At 50.2% G+C, this 24,020-nt stretch overlaps 1 protein-coding gene across 3 annotated transcripts in view; it reads right to left on the bottom strand.

Moving 5' to 3' along the window:
* PMEPA1 (prostate transmembrane protein, androgen induced 1) overlaps nucleotides 1–24,020 on the bottom strand; it is a 52,454-nt gene that overhangs the window by 21,961 nt on the left and 6,473 nt on the right. For 2 of the 3 annotated variants that reach the window (XM_055814378.1, XM_055814379.1), the window contains exon 2: nucleotides 13,722–13,760. The exons of the other annotated variant lie outside the window; for it this stretch is intronic. In XM_055814378.1, coding sequence (XP_055670353.1) covers nucleotides 13,722–13,760 — 39 coding nt within the window. The remainder of the gene's footprint in view (nucleotides 1–13,721; nucleotides 13,761–24,020) is intronic. 3 annotated transcript variants of the gene reach the window in all.

Genomic DNA, 24,020 nt, shown 5'->3' with positions numbered 1-24,020 from the left:
ACCGCTACCTTGCATGCCCCGATAATTAGGGCACAACACAAGTCCTAATCACTTTTGGAAAATGAAAGCTGAGGACACCCTGTACTGCCTCACTTTACACATACCGACACGCCGTCTTTTGCAAGCAGAGAACCAGAAAGGCCAGAGCTGACATTACTGAACCGGTCTGCAGCAGGCTTGGACCAAAGCAAGGTCCACAGAACTGGGCTGATGTCTACCCAGTCCTTGTGCTCCGTTTAGAGCCCTGCCTGCCCCAGGAGCATGCATTTTTGCCTGCTGGCTTCAAGCATACTTTCAGAGAGTAGAGGATAGAAGTTACAGCAAAATTTGGGCACACTCTGGAGCAACATGTGGCTCCCTGGAAGGACCCAAGGGTTAAAGTCAGCAGAATCAAGTCCAGCCAAATCGTGGTCATTATGCCAGATGCTCATCAAAGCCTCTGTAAAAGGATGTGGGTTAAGCAACGTAGCCAAAGAGTGGACCTCATTTTTTCTACTCAAGGCTAAAGAATGTGAATTTGAGAAGAGCCATCTGAATCTACTCACCCTTCTCAGCTATGATTTTACAGCAGGGAATAAACTCAACTCCTCAGTGAGCAGCTGCAGGGGCTCGGACTCTGCAGCATCCCACAGCAGAGGCAGCAGGGTCAGCACTTGGGACATGTCTGACAACAGTTCCTCGTCCTCTCCTGTCCATACATACGGCATGGAGGAAAATACCTTGGTACAGCAGCAACACAGCCCAGTGCAAGCAGCTCTACCCTGGCACATCCTTCCCACCCTGCTTGGAAAAGGGACATGCCCATTATGCTAAACATTACATCTGCACTGCTCTAATTTAAGCAAGAACCAAAACAGCTCCAGGCAACAGCTGGAATCCAAAGGCTGCCAGAGAGGGTGCAGCACCGAACACTGCTCCTGGTTTACAGAGGCCATTTCATCCACCAGATGCTGAGCTCCACTCGTTAAAGAGACCAATGTTCTCTCTCTCATAGGCCGTGGTCAGGGAAGAAGAGATAAAAGAGCAAAGAACTTCAGATGGCAAATTACTCACCCTCCGCCGCTTGTCTGTTAGGTCATCTTAGAAACAATCAGACCAGGCGAAGTCATTACTGCAATATTCCTGCATTAGCATCTGCTACATTTATCTTCTAAATAATACCTCCATAAAACCACAAGCCCATCAGATTGTCAACAACTGTATTTGTTTACAAGGCAGCACGGAAAGTACTGGAGATAGACACAGAATATGATCTTGATACTGATATTGCCACTGCTAGCACGCAGCAGCATCATCTTGAAGCTGGAGCTGCAGCAGCAACGCGAAGGCATCAAAGAGAGCAGGATCAGGCCTGTGACCACAGGCAGCTGGGAAGAGCCCATTGGATATGGTCCTGCTTCATGCATCATCAGTAAACGCTGAACTGCATTTCCAGGTTCAACATGGCCTGTTCTGATGCAGCAAGCAGAAGTAACGCTGTGCAAGCTAGCGATGGCAGGCTGCGAAGGGGGCAGGAGGGCAGTGAGCAAGTGGGACTCAGAAAAGGAGCCAGTTTGAGCAAAAAAACTGCTGGAAAATGGGTGATGGGGCCCCAAGAAGTCACGTTCATAGCGTCAATCCGTGGGCCATAACTGTGCATTTCATATAGTTAGTTTTCTTCATTTGCCACCCCGGGTAATCAAGCATCACATCCTCTGAGTCACTGGCAAAGGATGGCCTCATCCCGCACCCCCACCCCCTTTTTTTGTGTGTTTTAAAGGAAATGCCCCCATATCATGCTTGCAGCAACGAAGTATCAGACTGGTCAGCCCTCAGAAAATACTTCAGTCCTTCCAACACAGTAACTGCCCTGATCACACCACCACGCCTGTTTTTAAAAGGTGACCTTCCCGAGCTAGCACGGCCATGGTGGCAGCTGTGGGGACCGGGACCTGCATTCAAAAGCCAGAAGGGCAGGATCAGCACAGCAGCACTCAACTTTTACATGGAAATTGCAAACGTGAGAGCTGGAGTCAGCAGCTCTCTCAGCTGGGACACCTCCCGGCTCTGAGCAGAGACCTACCAACTGGAGACTGGTTCAGAGAAACTCCTGAAGACATTAACCAGCTCCCTCAGAGCAACGAGAGCTAACGAGGTTCTTTGGGACACTCAGACTCTATAAAATCTTGCACGAGCCAACCCCTCCGCTCCCTTTTTGTGCCTATTTCTCTCACCCTCCCCTTTTCCAGGATTTTGCGACCACGTATTTTATACACAGTCAGCCTGATCCCAGCCTGCTGAGATGACTGGAAGGAGTACATTGCTTTTGAAGTTACTCCCAAGGGTAAGAACAGCTAAAATGGATTAAAAGAATAAAGTAATTCTGATTTTGCACTTAAAAGATAGGCAAATTTGCTTGCTGACTAGAAAATGCCGAGCAAGGCTCATGGCCCACCAAGCTGAGAACAACCAGAGTATCTCCTGCTCCCCAAGAGGCAGCACCACGGTGTCTGGCCAAGACAACGTTTGGGGCTGGGGTGAGGGCAGCACGTCACCTGCCACCTGGAACACAAGCATCCAGAGAGGGACACAGGAGCAAGAGTTTACCATTTGCAATCGCATATAGCATGAGCAAGAAAAAAAATTTAGAAAAAAGCGAGTGAAAAAACACCGTACACACTATCCAGACCAAACCCTGCCAGCCGACCCGGAAAGACCAAAGAGGTTTTGTTTGTCAGGGGTATTTCTACAGCTAGTAAAAATAAGCACATTAATAAGTAAGTATTTTCGTATACCCTGGAAACGCTCCTGATCAATATGTGGCTTGCTACTGTAGAGGTTGTTTTTTTTCCTTCCACCCAGCAGAAACTCATGACAAAGGAAAGCACATCTCATTTATGAACTTAGCTATAAATACTTTTGCTAACTGCCATTTAGGAATTTCATTTCCTGCTTGAGCAAGTCCTGTTGAAAGAGGCAATTACCAAATTTGTTTCTAGTTATAGAAATAGATGTTTGTCGCTGCCCACATCTGTTTCGACAGACAAATTGCCAGTTGCGGACGCTCCAAGGAGAGCAAGTGCTCCATCCAGGGAGGGCTTTGCCACCTCTCCAGAAAGCTAACAGCAATTACAGGGATTGGGTTTCCGAATCCAGCGCTGTCTGAGCCCTGTCTCCCACTGCAACGGAGCTGCCTCGCACTGACAGGGCACCTGCAGCTTCACAGTCAGCCACAGCCAGCCGCCCGCACCGCGTCACCTGGTGCACACCACCGACCTGCCCACCCTGCTGTACCTGCTCCCCCCTCCTGCTGCTGCGGAGGCACTAAGGAATATGCGTTTCATTAGTCACCAGGCCCATCAGAACAAGGCAACTTCAATTCTGCAGGTCACAAGGATCCCATACGCTGTATTTGTTGTGCACACAGAGAGGAAGGCAGCAGCAAAGCATCCTCCTCGCTTGCAAAGCAGTGAGATGGCGCAGGTTCTCCCGCTCTGTGTGGGACACCCCACTGTGAAACAGCCAGCAGTGCTGGCACAGTGGCACAGGGATGGAGGTCTATGGCTGTCATCGGCACGGACTACAGTCTCTCCCAACTGAACACAGTATATACCGAGTTCTACCAGGTCTCCCTCCCCAGTGTCCTCCCTTTCCACTTCCCTCCACCCTGGCTGTCTAGAAAGTTTCCATTTCCACATATTCATGGGAAAACCATCCATCAGCCAATTCCCAGCGTGGTGAGCCACAGCCCCGCCAGAGCCAGCTGCGGCTCAGGTGCCCCAGTGCCAGCACCCAAACCCTGGCATAGTGCCCAGCAAGTCCTGCGGGACCCGCGCTCCAGCAGCAGCACCCCGAGAGGGAGACAGGGACAAGCAGCAGTGCCCATGCCATCTTGCCCCAAGCACGACACCCACGGACTCACACCCAGTGCCAGGATGTGGCAGCAGCACAGCGAAGCCACTAAACGTCACAAGCCGTGGCTGGGGAACCTCTGCTCCTCTGGCATTTTTCCTGTGTGAATCAATACGTGGCTCCCCCCACACCACCTCGCTTACCAACTCTCCTTGCAATTTGGGAGGGATGCGGGGGGACCCAGCCGTGCCCCCAGCCCCAGGCCACGGCGCTGCAGCTCCCCCGGGGTCTCTGGGCCACGTGCTCCGGGCAGCAGCGCCAGGGGCTGCCCGGACACAACACGCCACTTGCAGACGGGTGTCGAAACACAGGTTAAGCAAGTTGGCCAAAGCCACACAGGTCACCGATGGGGCTGTAACTGCCACCGGATTTCCTCAGCCCTGCCCAGGGCCCATCAGCAGGACACCTCTCCCTTCTCCGCCTATTCTTAAGTGCCATTATCATCCGTATGATTTCGCAGCTTTTGCTTACAAAAGGAGCGACCTTTCACAAGACAGATTACTCCCATGGAATGAGGACAGTCTTAAGTTACAGAGATAATTATGCATTGCAGAAACAAATATGCAAAACGCATGCAAATGCAGAGACACGCACACCGTGTTTGGTCACTGCAATATTCCAGTTCAGTTCTTGCCCCGGTCCGAGCACCACCAGATGGGAGTGAGTTCATGTGCGTGCTCACACAGAGACGTGAAAAAAAATATTTATATTTATACACGCGCACACAGCAGAGCGAATGGGGGAGGTGAGTAAAAACGCCCCAAATCTGACAAAAGCAGAAGCAATAAATGTACTTGCACCTCAGCTGCAGCAACAGCCTGAGGAAGGTCTAACTCCCACAGCAGGTCGCCGGGAAGGCACCGTGTTGCGGTAGTTTTGCGGTAGTTTTGCGGTAGTGCGCGTCCAAGCCCGCACCAGGCCGCTCCGCCCGGCTGCCCTGGCTCAGCACTGTCGGGTTCGGAGCGCAGCACGGGGCCGGGTTCCCACCCCCACCCCCCCAATCCCCGTCCCCTGGCCCATCTGCGGCCCCTCCCGCCCGCCCCATCGTGCCCCGCACCCCGTCCCCACGCAGCCCCGCGACGGCAGATTGATGGCGCGGGGCGGAGGCGCAGAGCCGCCCCCCGGGTCAGCGGCCACAATGGGGCCGGGGGCGGCCCGGGGAAGGGGCGGCCGGGGGCAGAGCCCCCCAGCTGGCCCAGCCCCGCGGAGGCGGCTCCTGGCCCGGGCCGGGGCTGCGCGGCGGCGGGAGGAGCGCGGCAGCTGCCCCCGCACCGGGCCGCAGGGCGGCTCCGGGGGGGACGGGGATTGGGGGGGGGGGGGGGGGGGGGGCGGGGGGGGCACGGAGGGGCGGATTATCCACGGACACCGCCTGTCCCCTTTTCACTGCATTTAACAATAAAGCAGTAGCTATAGCAACGGGGTTAATTAATGCATCTCATTTGCATAACTAAAACTCCGAACCCATTCAAACCTTGCTGATATTTTCATTCTTAAACCCGGCCCGCAAGTCTGCGCTCCCCCGGCCCGGGGACCCCCGGGCACGCAGCCCCCCGCCCGCCTCCTGCCCCACATACCTCCAGCCCCCCGACAGCATCAGCGCTTGCCAACATGCAGGGGGAAGAGAACAGAAACACGGGGGCTGAAGCGCCCTTCAAAAAATAAAACGGGGGGAAAAAAGTGATTTTCGGAGATGGAGGAAGCAAAGCGCATTCCGAGACAGGGGGGTAAGGAGATAGGCAATGTGGAGGTTTCAGACTATCGTATAACCAGAGGGGGGAAATGTCTTCTCACCACAAACATGCATCTGCATGATGTCTAGACAGTCATAAAAAGGGCAATTAAAGTACTGCAGGCTGCAGTAAGCTAATGTCTCCTCTCCCAGTCTAAACAGTTGAAACATACTGTACTAACTTCGGAAAAAAATATATATAGGATAGAGAAAGACAAGTTTGTAAGGAAAAATGTTTTGAAATTCAGTTCTAAATAAGCCAGTAAATTAATTCAACCTTGTCACATCTTTGCCTTATAACATATCAAATATTCCGCCTGCGTCCTGTCTAGACTGCGATAACAAAGGGCATTTAAAGCCCTGCAAGATGCGCTGACAGAGTAGCCATTTAAAGATGCAGTATTGCTTTCTCCATCTAAAACGATTTGTCAGATGGAGTTAAAATGAAAATGATAAGTAATCACTCTGGTTCACAACCATTTCAAAAGACAAAAACCACAAAAACCTCACAGCTCATAGATATAAATCCCACTAAAATCATTCCAATGTATCATTCCAGTGGGATTTGTTTGGCCTCTTTTTTTTTTTAAATGGCATTTGCTTATTTTTTTTTATTTTGTTAATCTGAGATGTCACTAGCTTTTTGCAGCACATGCATTTCTAAACAGCAGTGTATTAAGTTCGAAAAAGCCAGCTCCAAGTATTAATTGATTTATCGATATAAAGTGATGACCTGTGGAGAGACACTATTATAACTCCAAGGGTTAATAATGAAAATGATTTTTTTTTATTTTTACTTAAAAGCAAAAGCATAAACTATCTCACATGAGAGAACTAGCTGGTCTCCATCACTGAGACACAGTTCAGCCTGGTCAGTCACTGTACTCGGGAGAGCAAGACAGAAAGTTAAAGCAAACTGCGCGTGTGCACAGCATGGGTTTTTTACTGAGAAAGGAGTTTTCTGGAAAAAGCAAAACCAGGTGTAATCCTGTCTAACACAAGAAAAATTCTCCTCCCTTCCTGAGCTTTATCCTTGGAGAACATAAATCTCCAAAAAACCCAAATACACAAAATAACTGATCTGGCTTCACAGGAGAGCGAACGCTGCCCACAACAGAGCAAGCGCCCGCAGGCCTACAGCCAGCCTACAAACAGCCACGTTCAACGAAGTGCAAGACAGGCTCTTAAAGATTGTTTTGTTGTGACATGGCAGCATCAGATGCCCAGGTGAGGGAGGGGGACCAGGGTGTGCCCAGCCCCGGGTCCCCCCGCACCATCCAGTCCTTCCCAGGGGCTGGGGGCACAGTGTGGAGTCAGCCCTGGAAGTTCAAAACCAGGTTGACTGCAGCTCCTCTCCACTCCTCACCCTACAGCATCCCACCACCACCACCTCGTTTGCACCTCCCTCTGTCTCCCCACCCTTGTTTCTTAATTATTATTTTAATAAGACTGTTTCCAACTTCACTGTTCATTCCGCAATAGCCCAAGGGCTACAACTGTTCATTAGACAGAATTTCTGCTTTAATTGCACTGACACAGATGTGTAGGTTATCTGGAAGAAATTACTAAAATGAGCAGTAAAGAATGGGGCTGGATGCTTTTCCTCCCTTATGGAGAGTGTAATTTAACATTATTCCATCCCACGCCCCATACAAGCAGCATCATTCGGAGCACTGCGGGTTTGCAGAATTAACCCTACATTGCTCCCGTGGCCACGGTGCGTACAGGTGTGCTTTGCTCTCCACGCCGCGCTAGGGTTTCCACAGGGCAAAAAGCGCAGGTTTGCCTCTGGGGGCTGCAGAGCTGGCACCAAGGGTGTCCCACACCCCCCCGACCCACTGGGCTCCGCAGCGCAGCCCCTCCACAGATGCAGGCAGCAGAGTTCTGCAGCAGCCCCACTGTCCTAGGAGAGGTTAGCCCAGCTAACCTGGCTCTCCACCACCACCAGTGGGATGGCCCACGTCCCCCCTGCATCCTCCAGGCAGTGCAAGTCGGTGATGTTCACCCGGGAGTGGAAGTATCCAAGACCCAACAAAGCTCTAGGGAAGAAGTTCAAGCCTTGACCTGACCATAACTCATGGGTTTTGCCATAAGGATAGAACAAGGCCCCAGGAACGCTCAGCTGTGGGCACCCTGCGTGCCTCTGTTGTCACGGCTTTTGGCGACTCCAGAATCACAGCGGCTCGGTGAGATATGGAGCACCAAACGCTGGTGCTGCCCGCAGTGCCACCACTGCCCAACAGCCCCTGCCCATCCCAGCACCACAGGTGCCAGGACTGGGGTGTAAAACGGGCTCCCTTGGTCCCCCCTTACCCTCTGCAAAGAGATAAATCACCAGGCATAGAAAAACGTCACTGCTTCTGCTCAACAGCATCCAGGCTTTGAACCCGCCACGGTTCTGCGGCTGTCAAATCAGCCATGGCGTTTACATGAACTTCCTCTGCAATTCACGTTGGCCAGAGCCAGACACATAATGGCCTTGGAGTCACGGAGAAGGAGCCGCCAGTGTCACCTCTACTTAAAAGCTCTATTTGAGCTTCATACACTCATTCTTTACACAGACTACGTAAGCACACACAAAATGCAGAAGCAAACCAGATCCAGAAGCATTTCACTTTACCAAGAGCGCTGCCTAATAACGATTTCAGGTTTTGGCTCACTGTTGTTACTTAACAGATTTTAATTCAATAATAAAAAGTATGACCCTGCCAATTTTTTGTTAAGCCTTCTTGCCTGGAAGAAAAAAAAAGAAAAGTAAAAAAGAAAAAAAAGAAGACGAAACCATGCATGAAACTTGCTACCAGCTTATTTACTGCACCATTCCCCGCCCCCCCCCGCCCCCCCCCCCCCCAGCAAGGGGTCACAGCACGCAGGCACCCTGCAGACCTGGCAAGGGTGAGGCTGCGGGAGCCCCCAGCCAGCCGGGGTGGGCTGCAGCAGGGGAACAAGCAGATGCACATCAAGGGTTCAAGTCCCATCTCTGAATATGTCTAAAAGCCATTAAAAATGTCTCCTTCAGCAAAACTTATCTTTGATTTAAGGGGGAGGGGGAGGATTTCACAAATGTTTCATGTCAAAAAAGTCTGCATTAAGGGAAAAAATGTTTCCTTTGTTGCTAGGGGACTTATTTGCTTTGTATCTGCTGAAAACCTTTAAAATTCCACCGTTGCATTTTAACAAAACCCCAAGACTGAAGCATCTAACGTACTAAAAAAAAAAATCAAGAGACAGAGCACATCAGTTCCATCCTTCATTTTTAAGTACTTTGCTCAGGCCTGACTTCGTTTTGTATCTTGGTCCTCGATGCTTTTTGGCAGTTTGCTCTAGACTTACTGGCAAGGGCTAAAAGGTTTCTATTTAGCTGGTGTCAGCTGAGCATCTGTGCCTGCAAGAACTGGAGTGGCAGTGATCCTGACTGCATTTCAAAAGCACATTTCCTTTTGGGAGCTGCCACAATAATTTTAAATTTGGGGAGTCGAGTGACTCCTTCCAGGAGGCTCTGCCGCAGTCCCAAGGGGAGTGCCCAATTCCAGAAAGGATTCCTGACCAGTGGAGGGAAAAGGAGCTGGGAACGCTCCCTAACCTGTGACCCTGATAACAAAAGGCAGGGAGAGCGTCTAGACCTTCAGTCTGACGGCGAGTGAAGGCGAGTATTGTGCTGCCGGCACAGAGGGGCTGCCTCAGACAAGGCAGGCACACAGGCGCTGCGGGACAGGAGCAGCGATGCAAACCCAGCTGCAGCCATCGCCCCCCAAACGCACCAGGCTGCTGAGGGAGCGAGGCCACGGGCAGCCCACCCTCCCTAGCCAGCGCTGGGGTTAGCCACGGCTCTTGGGGCAGCTCCCAGTTCCCAGTGCAGCTGGACCCAGTGGAGACGAAGGAGCTCATTGGATTTCCAGCATGACTGGCCCTGGCTTTCCCTTTGCTTCCATGTATCCTCACACTCCCAAATGCAGCCATCCTGCAATTCCAGCTCCATGAAGCTTGCTAACAGGAGACAGCAAAAAAAATATGCTTCCTTCCATGGAGCCTTTATTTTCTGCTTTCTCTGTCTGTCTTGCTTAAAAGGGGGCAAACCAAGACGTTCCATCTCCGCTAAACCTATAGATCAGCTCAACAGTCAGAAAAGTTGAAGCCAAAACTCAGCTCTGCCACGTATTCCTTGTGTGACCCTGGACGAGCCCCTTGGTTTCTCAGCCTTGTAGGTCCCCACAGATGAAAATGCAAATACCCCAAATAAATGCTAGAGCTAATGGCAGGTTACTGCCAGGGAACTGCACGGAGAGAAAACAAAAGACCTATTAAAAGCTCTCCTTCCTTTCTGCCAGAACGAAAACACTATTACCCAGTACTTAGAAAGATGCATTAAAGGAGAAAGATCAGCCGGGGGTTTAAGGACACCGCTGGCAGAGCAGCAAGGGGAAGCGCTCCTGGCCAGCCACCCGCCATGCACCCCGTGCACCCTCAGGACAAGGTTTCCCCGGGGGTGCTCCCATGCCCCAGCCATGCCCTTGGCCATGCCCTGCCTGTGCCGCTGCGGACAGTGGGAGCAGCACCTGCCCCGAGCAGTGCCGGCAGGCAGCGGGGCCGGTCCCACACCGAAACACACCAACCCGTAGGTCAGAACTTCTGGCAAAACAAAAATAATCAGTTTCGCTCTTCCCAAAGGAAAGGCAACTACCTCTTAGAAACCAGGTTTTCTGCCAGATGTGCTCCAGCCCAGATGTACAGACAGCAAAATCAGAGTGACCCACGTGTACAAAGCTGGTGGCACTGCTGTGGTACCACCCCAGCCATCAGCATCACTCCACAGGGACCCACAACCCTGGGCACAACCAGCAGCCACCTCAGCCAGCTGCAGGGGATCCTCCTTCCTTGTGCCACCCCCCAGGCTGGACCTGTGGAGTTATAGCCTGAAGCCAAGCAAAACCAGCCCCGGCAGCTGAGATAGTTTATATCACCATTAAAAGCCCACTCTCTTCTGATGAGAGAAGTATTAGCAGCTGGTGGCAAAACCACAGCACTAAGAACAAGCCAGGAGATACGTCATCTTGGTAGCCACTTGATACCAATCCTTCACCAACGCACCCTGCCTCATCCATACCTTTCTACCTGTAAAGCAGGTGAGGGACAGGGAGCTGCATCTCCCCTGCCTCCATCACTTCTTACCCCATTTCCAAACATCACCCCTCCTGCAGCAACTCCTTCCCCGGGGCACCCTGGCACCAATGCTGCCTGCAGAGCTGGGAGCTGCAGCAGGACGCTGCGTGGTGGCACCAGGGCGAGATGCCATGCACCTGCAGTCTCAGCGAGGTTGAGCCCGAACTTCCTCGCAGCTTGGCACCCGCCATGGCAGCAGCTCATCTTCTGACAACTGCATGTGATTTATTTTTGGTACACAGGCACTGGGAGACTGAGAGATCCTACATTGGGATTTTATCAGCAGAATGCAGCTATGGAAACAAACCCATTTAGACTAATATAACAAAATGCCCACAACATAAAAATAAAAGAACGATGCACATGGGCATTTTCCCAGGGGAGCACTGCAGTGAACACAGAGCCTGACCCAGCTTCTGGGAAATGGGGGAGGTCTGTGTGTCCACCCCAACAGAATTCCCTCAGACCTCTACGAAATCAGCAGACCACGCATTTTCATCTAGTTATGTATTTTGCCTTATGAATTTTGTTTTGTGAAAACCCTCTACCCTGCCCTTTAATTTTAAAGAGTTCAAGGACGACTCCTACATCAGATGAGTGGCTCCTTGCTGAGGGCATCTCCCCTTCACCCTCCGTACTCATTCCCAGCCACCCCCTGCAAAAAGCAGGACAGCCACCACAAAACCTGGCAGAAATCGCAGCCTCCCTTTTTGCTCCCCGTGGGGACAGCAGTGCCTAACCATGCCCTGGTGCACAGCTCTGGGCAGAGGCTGTGCTCAGCCAAACCGATCCCCTCTCAGCAGGCAAGAGAGATCCACAAGTCATTTATAGATATTCAAGAGTCTGGCATCCACACCAGAGACATCTAGGAGTTACCTGGAAGATGCTGGAACAGTTTAAAAACCCAAGGAAAAAAAAAAACCCACAATGAAAGCTAAACCTGCCTTGCTGTGGTCTCGGATGGTGCTCCCTGCCCAGGGTTTGTGTTTTGATCCCTGTGTGCAGGACTTCAGCCCAGGCAGCATAGGGATGGGCAGGGACATCTCTCCCCAAGGGTCCTGACTCCGCAGGCAGCACCCGGGCATTCCGCGAGGAAGCGGGTGGTGGAGGTGGCGATGTCTGGCAATACTGGCCCAGGCTGAGGCTGCACGCAAGGATCCAGACAACAAAGGCGAGGCAAAAAGCCATCTGATAGAGGCAGCCGCCTCTGGCAGACCGTGGCTTTCAGAAGCCAGGGGAGACTTTCTGGGCACGAACTGATGTCTGCAAAGACAGCCCCTCGCTGGGAGCACCAGTAAGCTAGCAGCAAGGTCGCTACAGTGTGCTACACCATACTCCAAATAGTATCCATCTAGTAAGATTAAAAAACCTCAAAGAGTAAGGGAGTTCAGCAAAGGAGCAAGCAACTGGAGACTACAGGGAACAACTCTACAACAAAACCCCAATATATTTAATTTTATGTTATTTATATTCTAAGAAAACTGCATGTTCTCACATGCATCTTTGCCTCCCTCCCTGAGGCACAAACATACACACAAAATGAGACAGGGAAGACCAGGGAAAGCAGGAAGAGCAGCACAACAAGAGGACATCCCCACTCACACGCTTTCCTAAATCACAGGACAAGAAAATGGGTGCAAGTTTTACAACAGTCAAGCAACAGCAAACACCTTTTGCTAGAGTGAAAACACCCCGAGCTACGCTGCTCAGAGCAGCATGACACTGGTGCTCTCTCCATCCGCCCAGCTTATCTGCTGAAATCTGTTGTTTAAGGCATTAATATAAAATAAATACAAAAAAATCACTGACTGCTGCAGGACAGTTTCCCTACAGACTGGTGCGAGTGTCCCAGCACCTGGGCTGCATCTGCCCTGCATCCACAGGCTGCTCTCAGCCTGGGGCTCCTGCTGTTCCCCTGCCTGATGTCTGCACCACAGAACGCTGCTGGTGGGACTGGTGGTGTCTCATGGCTTTTTTGCATAAGCAAGGACTATGGTACTGTGCAACCAAATTCTGCCATCAGGCTTCAAATAAAACAACCGAAATAATTCTTTTTTTGTCTTGTTTTAGATTATGACTTTCACTAATAGATGCTTGATAAAAGCCTAATGAATGATTTGTAGGCATTACAAGCACATTAAAGATCTGAGCATGGTTATAAGCCAAGGTCATAAACTCTATTGACTTCGCAGGCTCTGTAACAATTGATTAGCCATTTATTAAAATCGTTTATTCACCACTTGTTAACACTTTATTTAGTCTGTTCTCCCCCAGCAGGCTTGGGACACCACATGTGAGCAAAGGCGCCTTACTTTTGAGGTACTCTCATAAACTCAATTCTAAACTGAGAGACCCATAAATATTACAACAGTGTCTTTTTAAACCAGCAACGGCTCTTTTGCAAACAGGTTCAGCTCAAATCCAGCAGCCTGGTTCCACGGGGCTCCTGACATCTGGTTTTGTCTGTTCTGAACACGGCAGCCCCACACTCGACAGAAGTCCAACATGCCATGTCTTAAAAAGATTCAGGTTGTCAAATTACTTTCACAAAATACAGTGAAAGTTTTTTTCCTTGATGTAATGCTGCTCATTAGCTTCCCAGAGTAACAGCAAATGGAAGAGTGCTCATGCTTAAAAAGACATCGGCTTTTGAAGCTCTTTCTACATTGAACTGCAGAAGAAAAAAAATTCCATCCAGGATTACCACAGTGCAGCCAGCTATTGATAGACAGAAAATATCAGGTTTGCACAATCAGCCTCTGAAGACACTGCTGCATCCCCGTCCGCACCCCGAACAGCAGGTACCTGCTGCTCTCAGGGCAAGGCAAGGTACCACCTGTTCCGTCAGGCGAGTAACCAGGGTGTTTATAGTACAGCAGCTGCAATCATGCAATCAGCCTTCATAATTAGATCTTGGCAACTCTTGAAATACTTCACTTACCCAGTTTACCTGGAAAGGTGCGACCTAAACATTCAGTGCCTGGAGACATTTGAAAGAAAACAGAAAGCATCCGTCAGTGATGGCAGCCACCTCCGACCGGCTGCAACACACCCCCCAGCTCCCCTCCTGGGGTCCCATTCTTTGAAGAGCTCCCCCACAGCCAACCGTGGTTGACACCTGCACCCAAGCCCACCACCTCCACAGTAGCCAGGAGTACCAAAAGCACTACAAGCTGGGTGTCATGACCCCCAGTAACAACCCATGCTTCTCCCACACCAGAAGCTGCAGCACAAGGTCCCATTCCTCTCCGGCCACGCCACTGCACGGGCTCCCTCGGGTCCGCTCTCCTCCAGCACTCGCGGCCAACTCGCCTGATGACATGCCGAAGCCTTACAAAGGTTTGCAAAGTTTTGGGGATCGCTCAGCCCACCCCAGAAGCCTTCCTGCCATGTCCAACGCTGCTAGACCACCCATCCGTGGCTCCGGGCAGTGCTGCACGTTTCAAAGGCTATTTGCCATGGGCTGCCCCCCTGCAAACACACACAGCTGAGCCCCAAGGGCTACTGAGCCGCAGCGAAAGCTGTGGGAGTCCTGACACGCCACCCCAGCGGGGAGCAGGGGCTGCAGGGTGCTGAAGAGGAAGGACCCACAGCAACACCTCACACAACACCCCAGATGCAACGCCCAGTAGGTGGATTTTCAAAGCAGCAAAGAGTTTGGATTAAAAGACAGCTCGTGACTTCCCTCTCGCCTGTCAGCAAGCTGTGCGCGACTCTCTGCAGAACTGACGGGCTGATGGGACAGGGACCCCCAACCACCCCGGCCCAAGCTGGGTACTTGACGCGGCCGCCAGGCACTGTCGGAGGGGTGAGCACACCGCAGCCCCGCCGGGGATTCTGCAGGGACAACCCACGTACTGGACGTTTTTATGAAGCCCTTAAGAGCTGTCTGTCACTGATAATGGTTAATTGGTACTAATTAGTACCTGCCACAGTCTGATGCCAAAGGCCTCCTACTGGCCTGTAAAAGTGGCCTTTAACTGGAGACCAAGGGAGGCTCCCAGCTGCACGCACCGCCAGCCCAGGCTGCCTCACCTCGGGCGCCCACGCACGCCGCGGGTGAGCAGGCTGGGGGGCTCCTCACTCCCCAATAAAGCTTTAAGAAGTTATTTCCCATGCACCCAAGAGAACAGCGATAAGCAACTTTTTCACCCCAGGAAAAGACGAAGGGCTCAGCGAGTCGCTGTAAATTACTGCAGCAGCTAAATACCCCGGGATCCGCCGGCGCGGCATCAGCTCACTGATTTTTAGTCGGGCTGGTTTAGAGCAAAAGTTCAGATGTATCACAAATCAATGCCGTGCGTGCGGGAGGCACTCAGAGTGACCATGACGTGTGGCGTCACCTGCAACCCAGAGCATCCTGCGCATCCCTGCCGCAGGTGGCACCAGCACCAATCCCATGGGAAAGGAATGGCAGCCAAACACCAAGGGCCCAGCCAAACACCAACAAGCAGCAACGCATGGTGACCCCCCCTCTCCTCCTCCTCTTCCTCCTCCTTGGTCAGCTCCTGCACAGAGCCCAGAGAGGGGTGGCAAAAGGAATGAAAGGCCCAAAAGAAGAGTGGAGGCGGAGAGAGGGGTGGGAGACCAAGGGAAAAGGAGAGGCTGAGAAAAAGCGGGGGCTGAAAGAGGGTGGGAGGTTCACAATGGGTAGGGGGGCAAAAAGGGGTGGGAGGCAAGAAAGAGCTGGGAGGCCATGGGAAAAGTAGAGGCTGCTGAATACTGGTAGCAGAAAAGGGGTAAGGGGCCAAAATGGAGCGGGGGGGCAAAGGAAAAATAGAGGCTGGGGAAAAGTGGAGGCTGAAAACAGGTGGGGGGCAAAACGGTGTGCAAGGCCCTAAAGGAATGAGAGGCTGAACAGGCACAGGAGGCCGAAGGGAAAGTAGGAGCTAAGGAAAAGTGGAGGTCGAAAAGGGGTGGGAGCCCCAAAAGGGGTGAGAGGCCAAGGGAAAGGTAGAGGCTGAGAAAAAGTGGAGGCCAAAATAGGGTGGGAGGCCAAGGGAAAATTGGAGGGTGAGGAAAATGGAGGTGAAAAACAGGTAGGAGAGCAAAACGGCATGGGAGGCCAAAAAGGGAAAACTAGAGGCTGAGAAAAAGTGGAGGCTGAAAATGGGTGCAGGGCCAAAGGAAAAGTAGAGGCTGCAACAAAAGCAAGAGGCCAAAAAGGCCTGGGAGGCCCAAAAGGTATGGGAGTCCGAAGGGAAGTCAGGTGTTGAGAAAAAGAGCCTCTGTGCCTGCAGCTGGCCAGATCAGGATCAGCTGTTCTCCGGTTAAATTTCCAAAAGGGTGGAAAGGAGCCGCCGTGCCGCACCGGCAGCCCCGCAGCACGGCCATGCCCTGGCACACTGGGCACATGGCAGCTCACCCGGCTTTGCCAACAGCCTGGGATGTGTGGGAGAAGCCAGCCTGAACCCTCTCAAGTCCTGCAGGATTTTAGGATGCTGCTTCTCTCCTCTCTCTGAGCTTGCCTGGCTCTCAACTGTTCACGTTTGGCCTTTTTGGTTCAGCCATGCATTTTGCCATCTTTTAAAATGTAAATGAGAATTTGCACTTAAAAGTCAGTGCTTTAACTTGACCAGAGCCACACTCAGCTGTCCCTCCTTCCTCCACAGATGTATACATTTTTATTTTTTTTATGCAATCGGCAGCCAGGAAGAGATGCAGGAGTGGCTGAGCAGTCGGCACACACTCCCTGTGGATCAGCGCCCGGAGCACTCCTGCAGCCACAGCCCTGCCAGAAGACTCCACGCGAAGGGCGGCTCACGCTGTCTGCCTACCAGCAGCAGCAAGGAACCAGTAATTATACTGGCTGGACCAACACCTGCTAGTGGTTTTGTCTTACACTGTTTGTGCAACGCAACAGGCTGCCAACAAAACAAAGATGTACTTAGTCTAAACAGGTGAAAACATGAAACAGGGAATGGAGCTGCCACGCTGTCCCACGATGCCTGTGTGCAACACATGCTGGAAAATTATTTTTGGCTTAGTGTGAAAGAAAGCTCCAAAAGCAGGTAGAAGCATTGCATGCACTGAAACAACAAGTCTTAGCCGTAGGAGGAGGGAAGAGGACTGCCTGTAACCAGAGGCCAGTTCCTGGGCCCAGCCTCACACAGTGGTGCAGGCCACCTGGATGCTCTTTGCTGGGCTGCAACACCAGCACCAGAAAGCCCAGCTTGCTGGCAGCACAGACAGAAGAGTCCCGCTGAAATGGGCATCCCACGCGAAACAGCACACAGGACATGGCAGCCCTTGCCTGCCCACGGCTGCCTGCAGGTCGGAGCTGCTCCCGAAAAAGCAGCAAGTCACTGTAGAGCAGAAGCGCCCATTCCCACACAGGCAGGGGACTGGACCCCGCACGGTGTTTCTCACCCACAGCTCAGCAGCGAGGTGGGGGCAAACACCCCAAAGGACCAAGGGCAAAGACCCTAAAGGAGCACTTGGGCCAGCCTCAGCTTTTGCTGCCTTTCTTCAAGGCAGGAAAGACATGATCAGTTCCTGACACCCAAGATATGCTCCCCCGTCAGCAGATGGGATTTATTGTAGATGATTCGTCCTGGAATAAAACCATCAGCCCCACCTCTCACAGCCTATTTACCGAAAGCCACTAAACATTAAACAGAGGCAAAAAGTGTATCCCAGCAACATCTGGAATGTATCCCTTCCTCCTTCTGCAAAAAAAATAAATCACGCCCTATTCTTTTTGAGAAAGAAAAGTGATTATATAGAATTATAATGCTGGAAGGAGATAGAGAAGAGCAGAGATTTTCTTTGAAATGCTGTTTGGACAATTAAAAAGGGATAGTTTCAAAGAAGCAGCAAATCCTATCTCAGCTTTTTCTACCCTGTCTCACAGTGCCAGGCTTTTCTCCCATGTGTTGGCTAAGACACTCTCAGGAAAGCAATGGAGTTTCTTCACCCTTGCAAGACCTTTAGCTAGAAAGAATAGCTCTAATGCTAACTGGTTGAAGATACATCAAACAAAAAAATCATTCTTCCAATTCCTGCCAACAACATTCAGACAAGCCTTGTTTTCTATGGAGAAAAGCTACTTGGGGACCAGCTTTCCAAAAGGGGATGGGCCAGTCTTTACCCAAGAGAGCTGACGCTCTGTCTCTCTAGACAGAAGAATGGAAAGGCTTTAAATATAGAAACAGGAAAGACTATCTGGATTAATATGAGGATGCAAGGTCAAAATGCGGTATCCTCCACTTCCTCAGGCTCCCGGTCCCAGAACAGCCGGCTGACAGCCCCACAGCATCACCTGGCCCCAGCCGCGACTGGGGAAGCCTCGGGTTCGGAGGGAAACCCTCTCCAGCCTTGCCCAAGGCAGGGAGCAAAGCAGTTGCCCTCACACCAAGCCTACAGAAGTGCTACTAAATTACCCAACGACTTTAACTGCATAGATCAGGCTGGAAAACAAAGCTGCAGCTCTTGGCATGTGCACAGTTAGGAGGGTACAGCTGCAAGAGTTTTGCATTTTTCAGCTGCAGGTAGTTACAACCACAGCCAGAGACACCCCTTCGCCTGCCTAGCCCCGACAGCGGGTGGCTGAGTGCTGTAGGGAGACCCAAGGGCAAACACAGGCGAGAGGAAACCACAGCTCTAGACAACTTTCAAACAAAGCAGAGCCTCAGCGTATGACAGGTATGTCCAATTTTGCAAAGGAGCGCAGGGCTGTTCCTAGAACAAGTCCCATTACTCAGGCTTCTCAACCCCCATCTCCTCGTCTGCTCAAGGACTGGATGCGGGATTTCGTCATGACATTAAACTCAGAAGCCATAAAATCACTGTGCAAAAACCCAATTATACCTATTTTCGTAACAGCCAATTTAAGCCTGTATTTAGGTCCCCTCACATATCCTTAGATTACATAAAGCATTTCTTCCACTTGAAATGTAGCTTTCTAATGGCCATTTTGCTTAATTTAATAGATGCTTAATGTGGGTCTCCAAATCTCTAGAAGCGTAACCAAGGAAGACGCATGGCTGCAAGATAACAGCGTGATCCCTTCCTGAGCAAACAGAACAGGAGAGGATGAAAAGCATCTCCTAACCCATGAACCTGCTGTGACTGGAGTGCACTTGCGGTCTGAAGAGCAGCAAAACCCCATGGTCAAGTCAAAAGAGAAATTCCTGAACATCTGCACGCAGCTGTTAACCCACTCGAGACCAGCCAGCACTGTGCAGGCTGCACAGCAGGACAGATCCTTTCCTTGCTGCATAACCAAATTAGCTGAACTGAGCCCACTCAGGCATGCTTCCCTCAGATTTGAAAGAGCTACTTTCTGAACTTAAATTAAATAAATGCAGTCATTTAAAAAAAAAAAAAAAAAAAAAGAAGAGCTCCACTAATAAAAAGCTCATAGTGAATCTATTAAATTGAGGCTGTCCATTACGTTTATTGTTCCTTACAATTCAGGCCTGGATGGCAAGTCAGCGGTTGTTGAGAAGTATTTATCGAGAAAACCCATGAGAATGATGAGGATTAAAAGCTATCGGCAAGACAGAACATGTTTGTAACCCCGTAGTTTGCTCCATGCCTCACTCGGAGCATGCAGGACTCCCACCAGAGACCTCTGCCCCTCTCCTTACTCTTGAGCCCATCTCTGGCGCATCAGTTGACAGGACAGCCATCACCTGCATCCACAGCAAAAGTTGAAAAAGGTGCAATTTGTATACACTGCTACGAATAAGTCACACTACAGAAATATAAAACATTCACTGCATCACACACCAGTAATCAGTATCATTAAGTGTTACACACCTCGTGCGTGTGTCAGCACGCTGGAGAGGGAGACACAGCACTCAAAAATGCATTTTCCAATTCAAGCAAAGTCCCATTACAGTAATATAAGCGTAACAATAGAAGTGAGATTACTGTTTAATATATGGGAAATCATTGCAATTTAAGATAATTTTGCTCAGAGTTGTGTGAAGCAAGTGTCCGTAAATCGTGTTGTTCCTTAAGTGTCCTAAAGGCAGCATCTAGCAGGCCAAGGGACTTTCAGAGCTCAGTGCTAAACAGCATAGTCTGTATATGCTGTTCAAAGTTACTGAAGCCAAGAGACCACCCTTGGTAAGGTGGGATAATGGTGGAAAGAATGAAAAAAAAACACAAAAAGAGCAGGACCTGCTCCTCCAGGAACGCAGCAGAGGTTCAGCGAAGCTCAGCCCATGCAGCACAGCCAGTGCAGGGAGTACTGATGCTCTCCGACTCTCTAACTGGGTCTCATTGCACCGATACCTGTGGAGGGCACAAGGAAATCCAGCCTGGTTTCAGGTCTGGAGCGTGCACCCAGAACAAGCCCAAGCCTGGGTCATTCAAGCTGCTGAGCCGTGGGTTTCATCCCTGCGGTGCAAACAGCCAGCCAGTATCCTCAGCACCGTGGAAAACACAGCATGGGAAGGTGAGGGAGGCTCAGGTCACAGCTTAGCTTGGCAGGGGGGGATTTTTGTTTTTATAAGAAATAACATCAATCGTAGTATTAAACCAAAAAACACTAAGGGGGAAAATTTCCCAGCTCACTCAGCACGGAGCCCAACCTGCAGCAGACCCACCGGCGAAAGGCTGCAGCGGGCAGCTTCCCCGGGACTCGTCCTTGGCAGCCGAGGCCACAGGTGCGTTGCACACGGATGGAGGAGGCGGCAAGCAGATCCAGGAGGATGGCTGTAGGGACTCGGGCTTGGAAATGTTAGTCTTAATGCTCAGCGGTTAGACGTCTTTTGGGAATTCATCCAAATGGCACTGCTTCCTTCCCACTTGCCCTGCAGGTAAATCCAGCATGTGGCTTACACAATCTGTTGACTTAAATAAAGCAAGGGCAGAAGAAGAAAGCTGTTCAGACATCAGGAAAGGCTCATCAGTCCTTTGGGCAAAAGTCTGGGTCACTTCCCCCTCCACAGCATGCTCGGTGTGTCGGCCAGGGCCCCGTCCGCCTCCACGAGAGCACATGCAGTGCGGGTGCAGCACAAACGGTCACAGCATTCAAAATACCAGTACAAGGACAACAACGACATGTTGCCAAATTCTTCCATATTTTTAGCCAGCACTGATGCTTAAGTTCGATTTACAGAAATGTAAATCCATGAACTCTGCTCCAGTCAAGCCCTCAGAAATCCAACGGAACAGAGCGGTGACCGCAGGGGTCTCGGATGGGGCCATGCCCGCTCCTGAACCTTGTGGCACCGGCCCACCCGTGCCTCCAGCTTGCCTTCACAGGAACCTTCATCTGTCCTGCAGACACGGGATGTTTCTAAAGCACCATGAGACCACCATGCGCTCTGCAAGCGCAAGATCTTGTTGGATACACCTGTCTCAGGTGCAAAACCAGCTGCAGTGCACAAGACTGAGGAGTGGGCAGGCACTGGCAGAAAGTGGCTGGGAGCGAGCCCACCCCCTGCCCTCATCCATACACCCCAGGAGTGCTTCTTGCCCCTGCTATTTTCTGTTGCTAGTCTCAAACCCCCTCCTCCTCGTGACCAACTCAGGCACCCAAGTGCCAGCCCTGGAGACCAGCTCCCCTACTTGCGAGCACAGCAGGAGCAAACTGCCTCCCCCAAAGCAAAAGACTAAAATCCAAACAAAGCAATTCCGACATGGCTGCAGCCAGTGCTGTTTTGTTATCAGAGTGACAAAGGGGAAAACTAATTCTCTCAATTAGTGAAATGGGATGAAAGTAGAGGAAATCTACCTCATAAGATGCAGGTTGTCTTCCCTCTGAGATTTTAAAGCACTGAAAATGCATTTGGAAGGAAAACCAACTCGCCTGACCACCGCTGTCTCTACTAAGATGATGTACTGCCATTTTGCCTGGTGTGCAAATAAGAAACCCTACCCCTGATCATCAACAGCACCTTAATTAGTATTAGCCCAAATTCTGCACATAAAGCATATAACGACTGAGGTCTGCAACAGCAAAGAGCCAGACTTTGTTACTACAAACATTCACAGGGCAAGCTGACGTCTAAATCTCAAGGAAGGTAGAAGAGACTACCATAGCAGTTACGGTGGTGAGCTCCTCAGCAGACAAGCTGGGCACTCAATCCATCTCTCATATCAGACCTATGTTAACATTTAAATAGGACCTACTGATCTTTAGCAATGAGCACATGTGGTTTTGAGTAATGGTTAGCGTTACTTAACCGGTTATATTCACTAATGTAATTGACACCTATTCCATCATCCTTAATACACCCACTTCTTTCTCTGATACCATAAATAGGTTAGAAAAGTTTCTGCAGATGGCCATGACCCCATTTGTTTGTGCACTTAGCCATGTATGAATCACTCTTGGCTTGTAGCAGCACTCTGGAATTACTGAAAGATAACTAGTCGGCACAGACACCAATAAATGAATCATGCTTTCCACAAGACCAAACCTTTGGGCTTTTACAGACTCCAATTACAAAGTAAGAAGAAAAGAACAAAGAAATTACTCAGTCTATTTGCACAAAGTCATGCAGAGTTGATTCATAGTTTTACAGAATTATTACTGACAATCATTTGTAGGGGGTTAGAGTAACAAACCAGCTACTTAACATATTGGACAGAATGAAGAGATGGAAAAAAATCCCCAAACCACGTCCTGCATATATTCTCGAAAAGTAGTATTGATTTTTGTGCAAGTACGTCTTTTCATTCTCGGTATGCTCCAAGCCCAGGGGTTAATCAGCTTTCATCCTCCAAGGCTAAATTCTGCTTTGCTGGGTTGCTTGGGCCAAGTTTGCAAATGTGGGAAATCCTGTTGCACCTGCTGAAGAGCACAAACCTCACGCCAGCACAATTCCTCAGCACTGCGGCCATGACCAGGGTCTCATGAACGGATGAGAGAACTACCACATGCAAAAGCACCCGTCTTTCTAAATGCACATTTTCAAATACATACTGCAAGTGAAAAATTAGTCAGTCTGAGGCATTTTATTAAAGATACATGTGAGACTGAACACATTGAGCACAAATCTGTGAACCATTTGAAAGCACTATGGACATCCACCAACACTGACAACCTGCGAGGCCAGTTTCAAAAGACGTGCAAGGTATCTTTACGTTACCCCACAGCCTGTGACAACAATAACACACACCACACAGAGAAAAACACACCCTCTTCTAGACAGAGCATAAGCCTAGCCTTGCATCAGGGAGAAAATGGAAGTATGACTACTTGGAGAAAAAAGGGGTTACTGTACTAATTATGACATCAGCCATGCTAACTTGCTGTATGCAGTGAAAAAGTAGCATTAATTCAAAAAAATCCAAAGGTGATGGTGGACGTGGTGCCAACTTGAGCCTGCAATACACACCAGTGCACTGGCTGTAGCATCTCTGAGCGTGATGGCTGAATGTACAAGTCTCAGGGCCATGCAGTCTTACATGCTCCAAACCAGCATCCTGTACTAGAGAGATATGCAGAATAACAAGGAAAACGTCCAACTGAATGAAGTCACTGACAGTTTGGAAAAGGATGTAAGAAATATATACAGGATGCTATTTGTCTAAGGCCTTCCAGTGATGCTACCCTTTACATGTTACTGAAGACCCAACTTCATGGGCTAATTTAGTTTGCAAATGAAATGTGTGCCCTCTTCTACACACCAGCTGACCTTGGTTCCACTAGCAGAGAGCTGCCAGCCTGGTACAGCTTAGCGTCACAGCTCAGGAGAGTCCAAAACCAGCACCAGAAATGCTACCACACAACTCCAAATCAATTTGGGAAAACTTGTCCTCCCCCCTTAAGGCTGCTGATTTCCCAGGAGAGGTATAAACCCCACCCCAAACTGGCTGCAAGAATGAAAGATGCTATGCAAGATTTAAATGAAAACCTTAATAAACATTCCCAATTCCTACCCTCTCTCCTACTCTACCCATACTACATAACTTAATGAAACAAGCTCTCTTTTATAAAAATACGTAGACAACAACAACAACCTTCTCCCTCCAGTGAGAGTTTATCTAAGGATGTAGATAAACTGTAGGTAGAAGGGGAAGAAAAAGGTTCTCAGTAGCACCACTACAGCAGCTCCGGGTTGTCTTTAGAAAGCTTGAGTCACTAGAATCAAGGTGTTCAGGTGCAACGCAAGACTAAAAGGATGCATGTGCTAAAGAGTAACATGTCCTTTAGAAGGTAAAAAAAAACTAAATCAGGAACCTGCAAGATGAGGTGGATACTTAGATAAATACTGTACAGCACACCACAGCAAAAACGCCAATGCAAGTTTAGGTTTCACACTGGAGGTATTTCAAA

This window comes from Falco peregrinus, chromosome 9, assembly GCF_023634155.1.
Source record: "Falco peregrinus isolate bFalPer1 chromosome 9, bFalPer1.pri, whole genome shotgun sequence".
Lineage (NCBI taxonomy): Eukaryota > Metazoa > Chordata > Aves > Falconiformes > Falconidae > Falco > Falco peregrinus.
The sequence above is the reverse complement of the archived record's forward strand: the minus strand, read 5'-3'. Positions and strand labels throughout refer to the sequence as shown.